Source organism: Trachinotus anak, unplaced genomic scaffold (assembly GCF_046630095.1).
Source record: "Trachinotus anak isolate AG129_WGS33_773 ecotype Australia unplaced genomic scaffold, CSIRO_AGI_Tana_v1 ptg000013l, whole genome shotgun sequence".
Lineage (NCBI taxonomy): Eukaryota > Metazoa > Chordata > Actinopteri > Carangiformes > Carangidae > Trachinotus > Trachinotus anak.
Window position 1 is genome coordinate 17,957,100 of NW_027273864.1, and position 14,794 is coordinate 17,971,893.

A 14,794-nucleotide genomic window follows, 5' to 3' on the forward strand; every position below is an offset into this window, starting at 1 on the left:
GAAGAAGAAGATCCGTCTCCGCTGCAGCCACAGAAGAAGAAGTTGCGCCTCCATTTTTCACCAGTTTGCTGAAGCCAAGCCATCGACGACCTGGGGGACAACTATCCGCAGTATCGATACTGAAATCGGAGAACAATTAAAGTGGGTCCTAAAAATAATATTAACAGTGAATTGTATGGTCAGTGTGCTGTTCTGTATTTAAAGGACGCTGCTCAGTAGGAAACCAACGCAAAGAAGCGGCTTTTTAACGTCAATCTTAGCCAAGATACGCTAGCTCCGATACGGTCACCCTGTGAATGGTCCCGCCGGTTAAAATGGTCTATAGCTCTCTAATTTATTCACACTAACATTGCTATTATACCGCGGTTGTTCCCTTGGATAGCTTTGTTCGTTGCAGTACGGTCATTTACAACACGCAGGTTATTTGTTTACGTTGTGGCGTAGATTCTTTGGGCCTAGGGATGGCTATATTTAGCGGGCCACTCTCCATTGGGCAAGCATTAGCAATCACACCACCCAGTGTGGTTACTTGTCCCTGGTTGGACGTATGCTTCCGTCTTCATGGCCAAAAATGAAATGAAATGACACACTCGCCGACATATCTTATAAACCATGGTTTAATGTGCTCAAGTATGTTTCTTCACTCTAATTTAGGATTTTGCAGCCAAAGTCCATTTTTACCAGATTTACTATAAAGGCCATGCAAGCCATAGGCAGGTCGAAAGTTGTGAATTCATCTTCTTTAATATAATGCAAACCTTAAACTTTGCTTTCAGATACGACGCTGTTTGCAGACATGTGGGATGGGCCAGGGCAAGGACCACGGGGAGGACCACCCTTTCAGTAAGCATCATTTAATCATAGGCAAAGGTTGAAGACAAACGTGAAGCAAAGAAGAAACATACTCTGTCCAGTAACTGTAATTCTCAGTTTGCCTGTGCTGTTTGATAGTAGCACAGTATATGTTATTTTATGATGTGATATTGATTGTCATGGTGAAGTAGTGCATTGTCTGGAAGCTGCATTGTTTTAACTGTTATTATCATTTGTTGGTTTACCAAATTGTGTCACATTTCTGTGTTTGACGACTCCACTCCTTTTTCTGTTCATGGCAAAACCTCAGAGGTTTGACAAAATTTCTGTTGGAACAAAATATGTTCTGCCCACCCTTTCTGTACACTTACATGTTGATTGGTTGGGCAATTTTTAAAAGTAATAGTTCTCCCCTCTATATTACTCTGTTGAAAGCTTGGTATTTTTGGTTATGTGCATGTCAAATAAATCAGTAGCCTAATATATTAACATATATTGCAGTGGTGATCATCGTGGAGAAATGTTTGGGGGCAGAGACCGTCCCATGCCTGACTACAGAGGTAGAGATGGGATGAATATGGGTTCCATGGGCCACATGGGCCCAAGGCCTCTAGATCTACCACCTATGGACATGAGGAGGATGGATGGGCCACCCATGAGGGGACGGGATATGGACCCACGTGATATGCGAGGCAGAGAGCCAAACAGAGATTTCTTCAGACCAGGTGAAGAGCCAGACTTCAGCCTTAGAAGGCATTATGAAATTTCCATCAGAGACAAACTGATGAATTCTTCTGGTTTTCCGGGACCAGGCAGGAATTCAGTAGACATGGGAGGGAGGGGTATGCCACCAAGGGATCCCAACAACAAATTCATGGACATGAGAGACAGAGAGTCGCTAAATTACAACATGCCACGGTTCAATAATCCAAATATTGATGGCAGAAGAGGGTTTCCTGTGGACCGAATGGAGCGAAATGATGGATTAAGGGACATGCGTGACCGGCCCCCAGTGGGCATGGGTGACGGTGATCGCTATGATATAGACTTACCTCCACATGAAAGGAGAATGATGGACACTGACAGAAGAGGAGGGCCACCTTTCAATCCAAGAGGTGGATTTGATTCTGATATGGATTTCAGAAATCGTCCTGGACCATCAACTGAATTTAGAGGTAGAGATCGATCACCCTTAAGATTTGGAAATACTGATGTCCCTCCAATGGACAGGGCAAGGTCAGACATACCTTCAGATGTTGCTGGCGCCCAAAGATCAGAGTTTATGGGTGCTAAAGACACTCTCAGAGAGAGAGAGTATCGAGATTCAAGTGACAGTCCCCTTTTGGATTATCGGAGTGGTGAGGAGATGACTCTTGCAGAAGAATGGAAGAACCGTCGAAAGGACAAAAACCCTTTCTTAAACATGAGTAAAGGTATGGGAGGTGTACCTGAACCCGGCTTCCCTGTAGGTTTTGGCAGAGATGTGAATGTGAGAGATCCACCACCGTTTCAGGAAAGGGATAGGCCACCTGTTGAATTCCCAAGAAAAGATGTTGGCTTTCCTCATGGTGACCACTTTCCAGCTATTGATCTACCACCAATTGGCAACAAAGGTCCACAAGACCACCCACCTCCAGAAATAAATCCCCTTACTGGACCTCTGGGTAGAGAAAATGAGAGGAAACATTGGCTTGGAGAAAGGGGCCCAAAGCATAATCAGAATAAATCACATCATGACGAAAGGCCCCCTTACCATCAAGAGAAGAATCAACCTGCACATGAGATTCAGGCACCAAATGATTGTTTTACGGGGATGAAAGACATCCCCCACAATCAAGGACCTGCCAGGGGTAAGATGGGCGTGGAACGTGATTTCCAAAGTGGCAGCACTGTACAGGCAAGAGACCAAGACTACAGGGACATTGATTACAGAACAGCGTCTGGGAGGGCTTTTGAGTACAAACGTGAGGAGCTTCAGCCAGCGGAGAAACTCCTCAAAGAGTCTAAACCAATCACACCTTCAAAATTTAGTGAGTCTGGTTCCCAGGTATGTGTTTGTTTTTTTACTTTAGTATTTGTCTAAAAATTATATTTGCATTTTTGTAATATGTTGATGTTTCATAACCACAATTTTAATCAAAATTTCTGTGAAAGGATCAAGATTACAGGAGTGCATCAGTGGAGGACAAAGTTTCCAATACTATATCCATAATTGGTATTCCAAAGACTGCCACAATGGAACAGGTATTTATCAAACAGAAGAGCAACTTTGTGTTACCAGGCAGTGTTAGCAATAGTTTGCATAGACAGCCATGGTATAGCTCACTCAGTTTGATATTTCGTGTTGCAGATTCTTGGTGCCTTTGTAGTCCGTGATGGTGTGCCAATGCAGGGGATGAAAATCAAAAGTGTTGTGCCAGGTAAGAAAAAAAAAAAGTTTCTTTTTGGAACTGTTTGGGACAGTCGATCGCTAATGTGTCCCTCGATGTTTCGCTTTTTACGACATTCGAACTTCCGCATTCTTTCTTTTTTACGATCTTGGTTGCCTTTGTTGTTGCTGGTCTGTGCGAACTTGTTCAGAAAAAAAGGGGGGGCGGGTCCTGTTATGTCATGACAATGTGGGGTCATTGTCAATAAGCAGAGGATTTACCAAGGATTCAGCTTTAGGAGCTCTGGAGAGTGATATTCAATGTCAGTCACAAAATATCTGTGACAAGTGACTCACTGAATGTGTCCTTCAGGGACAGTTTATCTAAGTTCTCTGATTGAAAAATAATGTCAACAAACCTGAAATGGAAACTGCCTTGTTAGTGCTTTGTTCACCCTGCTGATCTAAACATCTGCTTTAGCGTGAAAGTTTTCCTTAACGGATCCCTGTACATGTGATAATATATGATGCCAAGCCTCCTTGTGGAGATTATTATGTCTCTCAAAGCCTTTAATTTAGCATAAATATATCAAAACATCATTACAGGAAGAGATATTAGGTAACTTATTTCATTGGATATAAACAGAAATGGTAAATATCTCTGTCCATGGTGCACACCAGGCAGTTGTTCACTGCCACTGGTCTGGATTATCTGTCTGTTAAGGCTTGGCTCTATCAGAGCCTTTCATGGCAAAGTCTGATATGACGTCAGTCATCAGAAGACTTAGTAGAAAAAAGCGTAAACAAAATGTGTGCTTTCCTGAAAAGGTATGTGTGACGGTAAAGGTGAAAAAAATTCGCTCACACTAATTCCCGATGTATTGACGAACTGCTGTCTTTAATGTTTTACTGGGTGACTGTCATTACTGGAACTGACTAACAAAAACATCTGTATTTCAAATGCTGTCCCCAGGTTACAGCTACGATACGGCCTATGTGGAGTTTTTAAACCTCGAGGATGCAGTCCACTTCATGGAGTCCAACAAGGTGGCCCATCCTCGTCACTCTACGAAGGCCGTCTCTCCCATCAGGATTACGAGGGGTTGAGAGGGCATTTAGTAGATGGGGGAGGGAGAGAATCTGGGAACCTGGGGTTGCTATTTCTTTCAACTTTCTTTGGTTAAGGAGATGAAGGTGTCAGCTGTTGACATTTTTAGATACTAATGTTCTAAGCCTCAACAGTTAGTCCTAATATAACATAAAATATAAGTCCTTACTCATAAAGCCATAGTAGTGCTTCACTACTTGTTTAGCACTTAAAGGATGTAGAAAAAAATATTAAAACTTTCAACTGTATATGTGCACTGATAGACATACAGTAGGTGTCCTTTCCACTGTTTGCTGGTCCTTCTAGCTTTAAATTTTCAAAATCAGTCCCAAACTGCCCAACTCTGGAATAAATTTAACTAGAAAATACAGATGTGTAGGGAAACGGATCAGTCCTCCCGTTGGGAGTTTTAAACATGTACAAGGTTTTAAAATTTATGGAAGATTTAATGATATTGACAATGAAGGTACCGTGTTGTGATTTAGTGTTTGTAACAAAAAGGATCGAAGGAAATTATTACGGCTTGCGGCACTTTTAAATCTATTTGTGTTAGAAAATTTGGTTTCCACTTCTGATTGCGTGCGTTTCTGTTGTTGAAGAAGCAATGTCAGATTTGAACACCTTTTGGCTTTCAGATCTAAAACGACCTGAGTTAAACGAATGCAAGAGGCAGGTTGGTTGGGAGCAGGCGTCAAAACACTGCTTAGCGGAATTTTATCATGGTGACGGTTATTTTAGCTGTAGTCATGACTATCAATATGTAAACAGCGTAGAAACACTGCGTTTGTGTTCTGAGTTACTCTGCCGAGATGATTGATTGGCCCCTGTGGTGCCTTGCCAGAGGACGTCTCATTGCTTTCCAGCAAAAGTTAAGCCGGGTGGAACTTTTTTCCAGGACAACCATGTGTTTTTTTTGCTGGAGGTGTGCGGTGGCATTCCCACTGTCACTGGACTGGCCTCGTTCAAATGAATGAATGTTTTTATTACTGAGAAACCTTCTGTTATGATTGAACTGCTCACATACAGTACACATTCTTTGTTCCTTACTTTGCAAGATAAAGTTGACAGTTTAGAGATTAGAAAATTGTCAAATTATTTTTTCAATAGTAATCTCAGGATAGGTAAAGCATTGAAGTGATCACAACAGTATAATTTTCTTAGACATATACGGGTCTACTTTGCTTCTGAGGGTTTTTCACTATGCTACAAGATCCTATGGATGGCAATGGCCCCTGATCTGTAAAGTCAGCTGGGCCACCACTGTGGTGAAGGCTAAAATATCCCAACAGCTACTGAGCACATTGCCATCAGTGTCTGTACAGGCATGTCATGGTGCCCGAGAGGAAGAAGCCTGCTCTCTTGGTGATCCCCCAGCTTTTCCTTTAGCACCATTATGAGGTCAACTTTTTGGTTTTTAGTGAAATGTCTTGACAACTATTGGATGGATTGCGATTAAATTTGGTACAAATATTCATGGTGCCCAGAGGATTAATTCTAAAGTCTTTGGCAATCCCCTGACTTTCCTTCTAGAGCCACCAGCAGGTCAAAATTTGAACTCAACCAGTAAAAGATGTCTACATCCACTCCATGGATTGGTTAATATTTTCATACGGATGCCCGTAGGATGAATCTTAAACTTTGGAGATCCCCTGGCTTTTCTTCTTGCATCACCATGAGGCCAACAATTGTGGTTCAGTGGGGAAATATCTTGGCAGCTTTTGGATGGATAATTTGTAATGTGGTATAGACATTGGTTGGTTTTGTGAACTTTGGGAATCCCTTGACTTCATCTAATGCGATCATGAGGTCGGAATTTCAGTTTGTTGAGTTCTGGTGTAACAATGTGGTTTTCTGTACATCGAGCATCACAGCTCCCCATAACTTCTCGCGTGGCTGCAGACTCCCATTCTTGTTGTTTTTGAGTGTCTGCAGCAAAATCTTTTTGCCAGCTCAAGGAGTTGTCAGTCATATGTGACTCTTCCCTGAGAGTCCATGTCTTCTTGATAGTGTTCTCTTGAACTTATCTGAATTTTGCTCACTGGGATTTCAGCTGTCTTTGGATTTTTCTGAAGAGTTTGTTAATGACATTTTCATCTTGAAATTGACAATGAAGTCTTCAACACTGGCCAGGATTGCTGTGCTTTGATCACGTCTCAAAAATGATCTTATCTATTACCTTATCTTTTTGTAGATGGGATCAGTTGAATTGTTGCTGATAAGTGTAGCAGTTTTTCTGGCTCTGCTATTTCTGTTGGTAGACTGGTTGATTGTATACTTCTTTATTTTCACTACTACTTATTTTTGTGTATGTTCTGCAGCAGTTGATTTTAACATCTTCAGATTTTAATGCCCACTTTGAAACTATCATGCCGGGTAAAAGATGGCTTTAGCTTTGGTTGTTGAAATGCTTTGGGACCAAGTGTGTCTGAGGAATGAACAAATGTATGGTTTTGATGGTTAATTCCATTTTGTGCAAATGATGCAGCCTACATCAGATTTATTGCTAATAAACACAGTACTATCAATTAGCTCAGTACATTTAGATATGCCATGAGCTTCCTTTTGAAACAGGTTATTTCCTTATAACCTTCCTATACAAATTAAGTCTAGTGTTGGGAATGGGGTATTTATAATTGGCATTGTTTGGTTTGTACACCTCACCTGCTCATTTGCACTTCAGAGTTCTGTGGTTTCATTTTGATATTTTTTTTGTGGATATGAGTCATCTTTGTACTAGAGTCCGGTTTATCATAGAGCTGATTGAAAAGAAACTGAATCGGCAACTATTTAAATGATTCTTTTTTTTTTTTTTTTTTTTTAAGCATAAATACCAAACATTCCTTTGTTCAAGCTTTTCAGTTATGGGGGTTTGCTGCTTTTCTTTGTCTTGTCTGATAGTGAGCTGCATATCTTTGGCTTTTGGTCGGACAAAATAAGCAACATTTTATGGACCAAACGATTACCTGATTTATTGACAGAATAGTCCGAAGATTAATAGGTAATGAAAATAATCCTTAGCTGCAGCCCTAATTCGTAGTTCTCCTGAAACTATTTAATGTAGTGAAGGGGCAAATGTTCTGTGTGAAGCATGGTCCTGGACCTGGGCTTTGCACACCACAACTGTTGGTCCATTTTATCCTCGGCAGTGAAGAGGAGGGCTAAACTTGCCACAGTGCATGTCATTGATATGGTTTTAGGTATGAGTCACCAGTGTCTTATAATGCTGATTGATTGTCTCTGTTCTTCTTTCAGGGATCCCTAAAAGTTGGCACTAGAACAGCTACCATGAAATTCATCCAGCCAGACGAGTGTGAAAAAGGTGTTCATGTGAGTGTCGTGAGAGAAAATGACTGTTCATCGTTTTCCTCAATAGTTTTTGTACCAGACAGTATTTGACTACTTCTTGGGTCACAATTAAACGCACTATAAAAACAAAATTACTGGTATTGGTTGATGATTGATTAATTCTCATTGATTCTTCTTAGCCATTCTTTATAATTCGTATAAAACAAACAGAACGAGCAAATCTGAACACTCGTGAAGGTGATTCCTCGGATTATGATGGACTAACTGTTGAATTTGCATTAACAACATCGGACACTAGTAGCCGGAAAAATTAGAATGACTAATTGGAACTGAACAGAAAGCAGGAAGACTTCTCAATATAATTAAATAAAATATATGTACTTAAAAAATAAGGGAAAGCAGGAATAAAGGTTTGTTGTCTCTATAAGAGCCTGTCCTAGATAATGGCGTTGAGCTGAGTTTAAGGGGCCAGGCACTATTTGAGAATTTTTGGTGTACATTCACTGTGTACAGTATCCTTTTACCATTTTGTTTACCCCACCGTAGTTTCAAAGTAAAAGTATGCCTTTCCTCCTCTCTTTGAATTAGGAATCAGATCACAAAGTACCTCAACTCCAGGAGCCCCAGTTGCCCAGACCAGATGAACCGTCAGAGGAACTGAAGACTAACCTGAATGGGTCCAACGCAAAAGCTCCATTGTCCCAAGGCCTGTGGCAGCGTAGCTCTGACCTGACCCCAGAGGCATGGCAGCAGCAGGTGGATCAACAGCTCCAACAGCAAGAAACTGAGCAGCAGGCAGAGTCTTGGGGCAACCGCAACCTTCCTCATCACAGTTCACACCAATCTGACTCAGTCTTTAAAGACAGTAAAAGTATGTTCACTTTTGCTCCTCGTTCTTTTTATCTTCTGATTCTTTTTACTGACACATGTTAGCAATTCACTGACATAACTGCTCAGTCATATGCTATTGTATTCATAACTAAGTGGAGTCGACAAAACTTTATCCTTTTGTCTCTGCACAGCCATGATAATAAAGAACGTGAAGCCCACCACCACAGTAGAGACCATCCTGAAAGCCTTGGATCCCTTTGCATATCTGGATGAGAGAAATGTCCGTCTCGTCAAGGCCAAGCCACCTGGAGCAAAGTGCTTCTGCTTTGTTGACATGGACTCTCATGAGGTACATAAAATAATTACAAACCCAGTTTGCTTCTGTTGATAATTTCTTGTTCTAACGGATTTTGATAATCATCTTTGTCTAGTGTTTTTCTGTAGTTTTCAAGCATTCATCACAGTGTCATCTTTCTTTTGTAGCAAGTGACACGTCTGGTTGAGCTCCTCACTAAACCCCGACCCCTTTATATTGATGGAGTCAGAGTTTATGCTGAGGTTGCAAAACCTCTAAAGAACCAAAAGTAAGTCCCCATGTTGCCAGGATTTTTCTATCATCACGTCTAGTCGAAAAATCCCATCTCATTTGTTTTCTGTCTGTTTCAGTTTCAGAAGAGATTTTGATAAACCAAACAGTTCTATCCTCGGGTATCCACCTGAGGTCAACTTGATAGGGGTAAGTTGTGGTCTTCATAATATTTCTTTTCCAAAATAATGAAAAGAAGAAAAAACTCAGAGTGCTCAGATTACCTGTTTTGTTCTTTTTTTTTTGCGTTTCAGCACCAGCAGCAGCAGTACCCACAACTTCCACAGTACTTGCAACCTCTGCAGCCACCTGCTGGTGCTCCCGCTGTTATGCAAGGTGAGACTTCATCAAACTCACAGTCAAGTATCTTGCTCCCCATGCACCGTTCATTATTACTAAACTTCTCCTTTTCTAAACAACATAAAATGGTCTCAAATAGTCTCACATTTTTCTCACCAGGTGATTTGTTGACTGGCACTAATCCCTCTCTGCCGTCAGACCCCATCATTAGCCAGGTAGGTTATTAAGCAAAAAGCAAAGATGGAGACATCTTGCCTCAAAGCTATGCTGTTAACTGGACATCTCCTTTAACACCTCATAGGGAGTTGGCTACTGTGACGCTCCAGCTGTGGATCCTTCATTCCATGCTGGTGGACCTCCTGTGCCCACAGAGTCAGCTGGGATAACTGCCACCGCAGACGCATCACAGACCTACGTCTATGGTGAGAATATAAACCAAATGATTAAATCCGGAGCAGTGTTAGATCATCTTATTACAGTATTGTTACTCCATTGTTAGAAATGAATCCAGTGTACATCTGTATTGTGATTTTTACCAATAGGTAAAGGTGACATGCACTCGCATTTAACGTGATGTGACATTTTGGCTAAGTATGAATTTGAGTGAAAAGGTTTTATATGTTTTCAGTTCAGTTGTAAGAGCAGACAGTGTCCTGGAGTTTGTCATCTTTGGTTCATTTTCCCCTGTTCCTGATTTTTTTTTCTTAATGTCGACAAATTGTAAATGATCACAGCATTGACATTTGGCATAGCTTCTCAAATGATTAGGATTAGAAGTCACACCACAGAGCAAACTACCACAACTGTCATAAACACTCTGTACAGTTCTTTTTTTCTCATCTACTCTGAAAGATCAGTGCTCTTAATATCTCTTGTTTGTTTGCTCATTATATCTGTTTGTCATCATTCCTCCAGGCTCTGAGACTCCGGACATGACCAACTATTTGTATGATGCCACGTCTGGCTTCTACTATGATCCTGAGACAACACTGTACTACGATCCTAGCTCTAGGGTGAGAATACAAAGAGAACATGATACTGTGATGTTGAATATGCACGTGTGCCGCAGGCAGTAACCTACTGAGTGCATATCTACCCAAAGTAATTGTATCCTCTAACAAAACATTTTTTATGCACATTTATTGAGCATTTTAAGATTCTACTGTAATTTCCAGACTCTTTGGAAATCATATCATTTACAGTAGTTGATGTAGAAATGTGCAAACCAGTTGTGGTTTCATCCCAAAGTCAAGACAAACACCCAGAACCTCCTACTTTTCGTGAATTATCTTTAGAGAGATTTACAAATAACTCACTCTCAGGTGGGGTGAAATGTTTACCTGGGAGCCCAACCTAATCACTGTGTGATAATGATAGAACGGGTGAATGATCTCTTAATAAGATGACAAAGACTAAATTTAAGCTTACATATGCAATAAGAGGTCAGCCTCTAGCCACCTTGAATAATTGGCTTGGTTGTCTTTTTTTCCTCCTTTCTCACTGTTTTTTGTGTATAGTATTTCTACAATGCTCAAACCCAGGAGTACATGTACTGGGATGCAGTGTCAAAGACCTACATCCCAGTTCCAGGGGGGAAGTCTGCAGAGACCCAACCTGTGACCATGACCGCTGAAGACCAGGCCATTCTTTCCAACCCAGCAGCAGATGCTCCCCTGGAAATGAAGAAGCTGTCAGTGCCGCCCCACGCAGCAGCAGCTAACACGTCTGCTCCAGAGCCTGTTCCCACTTCTACAGCGACCCCTGAGAAGAAAGAAGATGAGGATTCTACCAAAAAGGACAAAGAGAAGGACAACAAAGAGGAGAAACCGAAAAGTCTTGCTGCTGTCAAGGTAACTCTTCAGTTATAAGACCAATTCACAAATTCAAAATGTGACATGTTTAAGAGGCAGGTAGTTAAAGGTTCTGTAAACAATCGTCACTACTGCTAGATATCGCACCAGACCACCAGCATCTAAGACCAAAACACATGCTTTGTTGGCCACAACCCGCTATGCCTTCATGTTCTAAGTCAGCAAAGTGTTGCAAAGCCCAGTGAAACTGGCCACTAAATACACAAAAAGAAGCACAATGGAATAAAGTTACTCTGTGTAGATGAGAACCAACAAAAAAACAAAACAATCCAACAACAACCATTAGCCCACACTAACATTGTTGTGATGTGCTCCACAGCAATGCTGACAGTTAGCCAGCTAGCAATAGCAACATTTACCGATCAAATTTATAATATGGTTAACATTGGGTTAGCTAACGTTATCATGCTACTGTAGCTGGTCACTAATGAAGACAGATATCTAACATTATGTAGCTATCAAGTTTTACTTAGGCATTAAGGAAAAGAAAAGCCAATTTTCGAGTCAAGCTGGGCTCTTGATCATAGTAAAGCCAGACCATTATTGGCTCCACAGTCAGAGTGGGAAAGAAATTATCTGCTGGGACTGGCCTCACAAATGACACTGAGGAGGGAGCTGGTAAAAACTTCAAACACATAATGGATGTTTTGACGGTTCACCTGCCGACAGATTTGAGCTGGTTGTCCCATTGGCCAGTCTCTCTTTGCTCTGGTCTTATCTGTTTGTTTGTTGGAGGTATTTTAAAATTAAAAATGTGTTTTCTATAGCGGAGGAAAACCTAGAAGGTTACTTTCACCTGAATGCGCCGTACTAATCTGCGCCATCTCGCATGTGGTCAGTCTCTGTGAGAGCTGGGAGGGTTAATGGTTTAACAGGAAAGGACTACAAAACAATACCAAAACAAAGAACGGAGAAGCTCAGATTACAGAAGGGTTTTGGCTTCATTCTCCGCTTTTTACTTCTCTATATCTTAACATAGGAAGTAGGTGTTTGCTGCTATATTGATGTTTAAAAACCTGTTCAGAGATCCTTAAAGGTTTGTTGCTGTTTGCAGATCATGAAAGATATGGAGCGCTGGGCAAAGATCCAGAATCGTCAAAAGGAAAGTGTCCGTGCCCCGTCACCGGTGCTGAAGACTGGAATGGACGATGATAGGAGGCAGTCGAAGTCGGCTGATGCTGGTTTTGCTATCTTTGAGCGGAAGGTCGGGGACCTACTTCCAACATGCCTATATATATCTACTCATTACGTGGATTTTTACATTTAATGTAGATATAATAAGTATTCATATCTGTTACATTGTATTCCTTGTCTTTATCCTCAGATCTCAGGTGGAGATGATCTTTTTAAAAAGCCCCTTGCTCCCCCTAAGAAAGATGAAAAGTCAAAGGTATGAATCCCCCTGTACAATCCACTTAACATAACCTCATATTTTAACTGGAAGATGTTGATCCTTATACATCCCTAAAATGAAACAAACAAAACTGGTTGAAAAACATATGTCTGGTTTGTTTGTTAGCGTCCAATGGGCTCCCTCGGTCTACTGGCATCAGACTATGCAGCTGGAAGCGATGAAGAGGTGGAAGAGGATAAGGAGGAGGCAGCTAAAAGCAGTCAAGGCAGCCAGTCTGAAGACAAAGATGACAAACTGACAGACTGGAAGAAGATGGCCTGTCTGTTGTGTAGGAGACAGTTCCCCAACAAGGACGCTCTGATCCGCCACCAGCAGCTTTCCGACCTGCACAAAGTACTTCCTATCAACCTCTGTATGATCAATTTTCGACACTGACTTTGTAAACATAGCTTCTAATGCTCAATACATTGTCTCAACAGCAAAATATGGAGATCCACCTGAAGATCAAGAGGTCAAAGAAGGAGTTAGAGGCATTAGAGAACCAGGAAAAAGAAGTAAGTGAAAAATATTAGGGTGCTTAAAAATATGCTGAGTGGAGTTTCATGTTGTGATTTCAATGTGAAATGTGAACATGTGTTCTCCTCAGCTGAATGCCAGAGAAGCAACCAGATCACCAGAACAGAAAAGAAGAAAACACCATCACCAACAGCAGCAGCACCATAATACCTGGGCTGGAGGCTCCAGGTAGGTGTGCTTTAACAGTGTTATTGATGTGACAAAAATAGGAAATAAAGCAGCATCTTGGTGGTTTTATTCAGAATATGTCCCTTTGGATACTACCCAACATTTCCCTCTCTGCTTAGGGACATGAATAAAGTCAGTGAGAGGCCTGGTTTAGGGGCTGAACCTGTCCCGGTAGGTGTGAAGCTTTATTTTATCAGTAAACATCATGTGGTGTCTCTTGTTGATATATTTAACTTTTAATTGCAATTCTTGTCTTTAGCAGAGGAAAAAGAAAGAGCCTGTTGTTTGGGACCACGCCACCTACAAACAAGCAGTACGCAAGGCCATGTTTGCACGGTTCAAGGAACTCGAGTGATCTCACCTGAACACATCCTCACTTTGATATGTGAAGTGTTAATGACCACCTCGGCATGAGAAATCCCTTTGACTGTCTTTGCTGTTTCTCTGCCTCAGACATTACCACACTGTAGAGCCACAGTTTTCTACGCGGAGATGAACTGCCGAAGATGTGGCCTAAAACCACATTACAGTGGAGTTAGAAAAACGGTGAAAAACGAGAATTATTTGACATCCTCAGCGATGGATGTTGTACAGAAATTAATTCATACTGTTGATTTGATTATTTTTGCCCATGTTTTATGTGTGGCCTGTATGTAGAAATGTGAAGTGTGTCTATACTGTCTTTTTTTAAATGATGCTGTCACACAGGCCACAGTCACATTTTGTTTTGAAACTGAACAGTTTTTACATTTTCATTTTCATGGGTTGGAATTGCTCTTATATGTGCATATTTTTAAGTAAAAAATATTATGCATAACCTCTCTGCTTAAAGTGTTTGTTTTGCTTGTGTTTTAATTGTGTTGGATTCAATTTGAAATCTGCAGAACATCCATCTTGCGGCCACTAGATGGCAGCAAAATGCAATTTGTTTTATTTTTAATTCTTTTGGTTGTGCGTTGATGTGATGCATCCAAGTAAGATTGGTGAATCAAATCATCAGTATTCATTTGATGTATTTACCAACTTAAAGAAAAAATATGATAGACATTAAGTGGATGTGTATTTGTAATTAGAGTGTGGTCCCATGGGTACCAGTAAAGTGGTCTTCCCAACTCGCTTTATGCATTTTCTTCCTTTGACGGTGATTTCAGTTCTTTGTCAATGCAGCTTTAATGTTCCCCAGTTGTACACTGCAGGAGTTAGAACATGAAGCCTCCCTCTGACCTTTACTGATATGAAGGCACCAGCCTGCACCCTCCCTCTGGCTGTGCCTCAATGAATGTAGAGGATTGCATGGGTTTAGTGTGCTGACATACTAGCTCCTCTGAGAGCAGTAACAAGAACACTGGGGAGCCCGAGGAGCTGCAGTCATTGACAAACAGCAGAGACGGTGTGGAAAGGAGTAGGGAGGGAGCCAACACCTTTGTGCAAGAGCAAGCGTGATTCCTACTGTGGGCTTTCTTTTGGCCTGAACAGGTTGCTTGCGTTTTGCTTTCATGCCTCCCACGGCCTG

General features: G+C 41.3%; 1 protein-coding gene across 3 annotated transcripts; it reads left to right on the forward strand.

Annotated features, from left to right (window-relative positions):
- rbm6 (RNA binding motif protein 6) lies at nucleotides 1-14,098 on the forward strand. Of its 3 annotated transcripts, none has more exons than XM_071493714.1 (23): nucleotides 1-141; nucleotides 777-843; nucleotides 1,315-2,860; nucleotides 2,968-3,057; nucleotides 3,164-3,233; nucleotides 4,155-4,228; nucleotides 7,542-7,616; nucleotides 8,184-8,466; nucleotides 8,618-8,775; nucleotides 8,910-9,010; nucleotides 9,093-9,162; nucleotides 9,267-9,348; nucleotides 9,472-9,527; nucleotides 9,614-9,734; nucleotides 10,228-10,325; nucleotides 10,830-11,162; nucleotides 12,238-12,387; nucleotides 12,508-12,573; nucleotides 12,703-12,930; nucleotides 13,017-13,091; nucleotides 13,184-13,281; nucleotides 13,401-13,452; nucleotides 13,541-14,098. In XM_071493714.1, the coding sequence occupies exons 2-23, from the start codon at nucleotides 797-799 to the stop codon at nucleotides 13,634-13,636; spliced, it is 3,969 nt and encodes a 1,322-aa protein (XP_071349815.1). In that variant the 5' UTR covers nucleotides 1-141; nucleotides 777-796; the 3' UTR covers nucleotides 13,637-14,098. The 3 variants fall into 3 exon arrangements, with proteins under 3 accessions (XP_071349815.1, XP_071349816.1, XP_071349817.1); XM_071493715.1 differs by having other exon boundaries at nucleotides 13,544-13,784; XM_071493716.1 differs by lacking the exons at nucleotides 1-141; nucleotides 777-843 and adding an exon at nucleotides 1,170-1,174.
- Nucleotides 14,099-14,794: the final 696 nt, after the last annotated feature.

Coding starts and splice junctions, on each gene's coding strand:
- rbm6 (XM_071493714.1), top strand. CDS start 797: ATGTGGGATGGGCCAGGGCAAGGACCACGGGGAGGACCACCCTTTCA. Junction 9,163..9,266: donor CTGAGGTCAACTTGATAGGG/GTAAGTTGTGGT, acceptor TTTGCGTTTCAG/CACCAGCAGCAGCAGTACCC. Junction 13,092..13,183: donor TAGAGAACCAGGAAAAAGAA/GTAAGTGAAAAA, acceptor TGTTCTCCTCAG/CTGAATGCCAGAGAAGCAAC.